The 5,247-nt window shown below is 42.2% G+C and overlaps 1 protein-coding gene across 1 annotated transcript; it reads left to right on the top strand.

The window, feature by feature from the left end:
- Positions 1–2,335: 2,335 nt before the first annotated feature.
- LOC147908444 (uncharacterized) lies at positions 2,336–2,956 on the top strand. The gene has a single exon (XM_087409410.1). It carries the CDS (start codon positions 2,336–2,338, stop codon positions 2,954–2,956), a length of 621 nt encoding a protein of 206 aa, XP_087265536.1.
- The last annotated feature ends 2,291 nt before the right edge of the window (positions 2,957–5,247 follow it).

Raw genomic sequence — 5,247 nt, 5'->3', positions numbered from 1 at the left:
TTTACATGGATAATACTTGACAACTTCTAGTCTTTTTCTACATAATTCCCGTTATCCACCACTTGTAATCTGGAAAACACGCTTCGCAATCCCTTGACCTAGACCTCCTTCGAGGCCGTCTTAGTCCCGTTAGTTACAGCTGTTACCTTCTGTCGTGCCGCGTTTTGCGGGGCCCGCGCGGCCTTCAAGTTCGTGAACCCCTGCTGGTCTCTACGACTGGCGGTCGTCTGTCCTGTTTTTCTCCGGACCCTGCACACCTCCCTCTCCCGCCTTCCCTTCTTCTTCTCCTCCTTTTTTTGCCCCCGATTCTTTATCTCTTGTTTATCTTTTCCACCATGTTTTTTTCCCCACACCTCCCTCTTGTTTCTCGCTTTTTGTTTTTTTTTCCTTTTCCTTTCTTTTTCTTTTCTTGCCACCTTTTCCTTCCTCCTCACACCCCCTTCCCTTTTTTCCTCCCCTTTCTCCCTCCCTCCTCTTTCCCCTCTCTCTCTTCTTCTTTTTTTTTTTTTTTTTTTTTTTTTTCTCCTTCCCTTTCTTTTCTCCTTTCCTTTTTTTTTTTTCTTTTTTCTCTTTTTTTTTTTTTTTTTTTTTTCTTTTTTCTTTTTTCTTTTTTTTCGGATTTATCCGGAATCGCGGAACGCTCGAACGTCTCACTCTCTTTCTCTCCCTCTTCCTCCTCCTTCTCCTCTTCTTCTTCCTTCCTCTCGCGCCATCGCGCGACTGTCTCTTTATCGCATGCACTTTATCGGAGCTGTCAACGATTTGTCGCAGCGGTTTGATAATAGGCTTAAAATGTCTGTCCAATGCCATGTCTTCCTCGATTCTACCAGTTTTCAAAGCGCGATGTTTCTTGCGGATCGACTCGCTCGTCTTCTCGATCTCTCTCGCGATTTTTTTCACGCTCGCGCACATCAGCCATGTTCGTCTCCGGCGAAGTATCAACAACGACTAGTCACGTTACAGTATTGCGAACTCGTTAAATCCCTTTCTGTATCTCCCGTCTTTAAGCGCATTATCCTTGTCTATTACTAAAAATCCATATTTTTTTTGCCAACAGTCGCGGCACAACGTGCAAAATTCGTCGTAGGACATGTCGGTGTTCACGTGATCATTGTAAACGTGTTTCAAGTTGGTACAATCCTGTTTGAACAGGATCAGCAAATTCGCGTTGTCGCGTATCAGATATTTAGGTATCCTCGCGTACGTCTGACAAAGATAGAAGCAGTCAACGTTCGCGTTGCGACCCATCGAAAAGTATTCTCTCACCGCATCCTGCTTGTCGCATGTCATCAAAGATAAAAATAGAATTTGGGCGCGCCTCGTTCGGTGGAACGATGTCGCTATTGTTGGAAAACGTAAAGTAGCCGATTTCATCGATAGATGTAAATAAATTTTCGAGATATTGATACTTTGGCTGTTGCAGTGATTTCGAGTAGACGTTCTCGAAACATATGCCATTTGGACTCTCGAGCAAACTTATGAGAACGTTGGTTTTACCACAATTCGACGGGCCGCAAATGATCGCGCGTATAGTACTCGGCAGCATTTCGCCGTGCTTGCGCTTCTCTGCACTGCCTCTCATCATTTGTGATTTCACGTCACAGTTTGTGACACGTATCGTCAGCGGTTGCAGCACGAATTTCATGCTCACACTAAAGACTACGCGCTCTCGAACGATTATTTAAAGGCGTGCGAATCCGCGAATCGCACAGTAGCAAAATGAATCTCGCGCTGGGTCATCCTTCCGATATTCGAGATTTGAGCGCCGAGCAGTTACAATATACAAGTATACCGAAAGTCATACTCTTACGCGTGTACGGTGAATACATCAAACACGTCTGGGACAAGCTTCCGGAACACAGACGTGTCGATCGACATAATGAATGTAAACGTTCCGCGTAGAGTGTAACGTGACCGCAGGTGCATACAGCAACGGCAAAAGCGCGCACACGATACATGAATTTTCGCCGAGCGTGGCGCCAGGATATAAGATATCGGAGAGGCCGACGCAAATCATTTACCTGCCGATCATCGCACGGAGCATTACAGATCTAACGATACGCATCGTCGATCAGAATGGACGATTGCTCGATTTTCGAGAAGAGATCACCGTTAGATTGCACGTACGACGGCGACAGTAATAACGTGAGCGTGAGATGCTCGTGCTGAACGGAACGGAGCGTACGCAGAGAGATAACGCATTCTTTACAAGGTCTGTGACGCCACAGCTCGACAACTCGCTCATCCAGCTGCATCAGGAAGAAAAAGAAGAATCTCAGCGCGACAAACGTTACATTTTTAAAGTCTTTGGGATTCGCGGTGCGCAACATTTGAGATGACTGATATCTTAAACATTAAAGACGAGCCGATCTTCGACGATCGCATCATCAAGATTGAGACTCATACGTACAGCCCGTTCGCCAACACCACGTTTGGATACAGCGACGAAATAAGAATACTCATACAGCAACAAGATCTATACACACTGCCGTACGAAAGCTTTCTATATGTCGAGGGAAAACTGACGAAGAACAAAGCGGTCCAGGGTGCTCATGTGGCATTGGGAAATAATTGCGTCGCGTTCATTTTCGATGAGATTCGATATGAACTCACTGGTGTAGAGATTGATCGTAATAGAAATGTAGGTATAACTAGCACGCTCAAAAACTATGTAACAGTGTCATCCGACAGAAACGTGATTCTACGAAATGCCGGCTGGGATGCGCAGATTACTGCAGCCGGATATTTTAATTTCTGTGTACCGCTATACGTACTGCTGGGGTTTTGCGAAGATTACAAACGCGTGGTGATCAACGCTCGTCACGAGTTGATTTTAATACGAGCGCGCAACGACAACAATTGTCTGACGGGAGATCCGTCGATAGAGCCAACGCTCGAATTATTCAAAGTACAAGTAGTGGCGAATGCCGCACGTGTTATTGAGCGAGATAAATAAGCTGTCGATGCTGCGCGCTTTGGAGAGCGGACCATATCTGAGCATGGCTTTTCGCTCGTGGGATCTGTACGAATTTCCACTCTTGCAGAGCATAACCAAGCATTCGTGGGCCATCAAGACGGCTACTCAACTCGAGAAGCCGCGCTACGTTATTTTCGCTATGCAAACAGGTCGAAAAAATGTCATGTCCGAGGATGTAAGTCGATTCGACGACTGCAAATTAACCAATGCGAAACTTTACCTGAATTCGGAATGTTATCCGTACGATGTCCGACTTGAATCTGGATTTTGACAAAAACAAATGTGCGATTCTATATGACTTGTACGCGCGTTTCTGCAAGGGCTACTATGGATACGAGTATTTCGAGCTGAGTCTCATCTTTACAACTTTTTTACGTAATGGCCCATTCGTGATCATCGATTCTCTCGACAGAACGAATCAGTCAAGAGTGGCACCGTGGACGTGCGATTAGACTTTGAATGTAAAGAGGATGTACCGCAAATACAACAGCCTATTGTCTCATCATACACGATCTCGTGGTTCAGTATAATCCATTGACCAATATTGTGCGCAAAATCATCTAAGATGCACCTCTAACACGATATAAGATCTACGATACGTCGCAATCGATCGCAGTCTTCTTGACAACATGCTCGTGTCAACGTTCGTGGATCTGCAAGAATTCATCGTTAACAAGAAATTTATCAACATATCATATTAGCACATTTGGTATTGAATTATAAAACTCAACTAGAAGAAGTTGGACAAAGTGAACGCTCAGGGCAAAGCGAATATTTTTCATTTTCGCTTATCTATCTCAGATAACGCTATGAATCTCTAATTATTGAAGGAATGACCAATCAGCGACGCCATGAAAGTGTGAAATAACATATGATTGCGCTTGTTTATATTTGATAGAGAAATAAAAGAAATTATGTGATTCCCAGAGACACGGTAATGTCTCGGCGCTAAGAAAACGCGTAGCGTTTTAGAACGAGACAATACCGGGTATTTTTACGCGGAGCGGTAAATTTTCCGAGATCTCGATGTATCTCAATAATAGCTGTGCCGAGCAAATTCTATGTATGGTCAATCGATAGTTTGTACTTAAATTGTGTAATGGTATGCTAAATTTAGTGCTTCCCCTAGAGTTACAAACATAGATAATTATAGAAATACGTAAGACAATACATTATTATATAATATTACATTTTATACTATATGTACTTGTCCCTAACGTACATGCGTCGTCGCACCCGCTTTTACAACGCAAAGTTATCTAATCTACTTAACTTACTGGACTTCTGCTTCTGTTCACAAATTCTTATTATCTCATTTGCCTGTTCATTCCACCATTTCTACTTTTAATCTCTCTCTCTCTCTCTCTCTCTCTCTCTCTCTTTCTCTCTTTCTCTCGCACACATTCACTGTATAAATTTGTTGTCGACCAATTACGTCGACTGTGGGATATCATGCAGTATAATTAGTCCGCTACTTAGTCGATCCAATGAAGACACAATTCCTTATTTCAGAAAATAATATATTTGGTCACAAATCGGTTAATCAGTTACAAACTATCGACACAACTTTTCGAACACTCAATGAGAAAGACGAAAGTGATTCAGCTCTGTATTCCTTCGCACATATTCTTCTCGCACGCCACACACACACATACACACACACACACACACACACACAGCGCCTCCCATCAGAACCCTTTCTTCTCGAAGCTAGACGAACAGCCAGCGCGTAAGAATATCATGAGGGCGCGCAAAGATGTAAAATAAGACGGTAATAATAAAATAAGAAATTTCTGTAGTAGTAATACATAGAATCCTATACACTGCCCCTCTAGTTTTAATAGAAAATTAACATAAGTGTTAAGTACGCAAATACAAAAAAGAAAAAAAGAAACTGATTAATCATAAGAATTATAAATTCTGCATGAATACTTATGACTAAGTCTTACATTGAGATTAAAATCATTGATTAATTAATGCAACATATACTAAGATAATAACATAACAATAGTTAACTGAATTCTTTATACCTTAACGTCTATTGGTAATATACAGCTAATCGAATTAATGGAGGAGTAATTACACTGTGTTTTAGTTTTAAGTTCAGCTAACCTGATTTTATTGTCTGAGCCATGTTTACACGCAATACTTGTCAAATTAACCACTGCAATAGTCCTAACCCTGGTTGAATCAGCTAGTTGAGTAATTTTAAGCGATTCACACTTATTGCTCATCATCCATTTACTTTGACCTTGCAAGTTGTTGAGGTA

The sequence above is a fragment of the Acromyrmex echinatior genome, chromosome 9, assembly GCF_024713525.1.
Source record: "Acromyrmex echinatior isolate Ae372 chromosome 9, ASM2471352v2, whole genome shotgun sequence".
Classification (NCBI taxonomy): domain Eukaryota; kingdom Metazoa; phylum Arthropoda; class Insecta; order Hymenoptera; family Formicidae; genus Acromyrmex; species Acromyrmex echinatior.
The sequence above is the reverse complement of the archived record's forward strand: the minus strand, read 5'-3'. Positions and strand labels throughout refer to the sequence as shown.

Coding starts and splice junctions, on each gene's coding strand:
- LOC147908444 (XM_087409410.1), top strand. CDS start 2,336: ATGACTGATATCTTAAACATTAAAGACGAGCCGATCTTCGACGATCGC.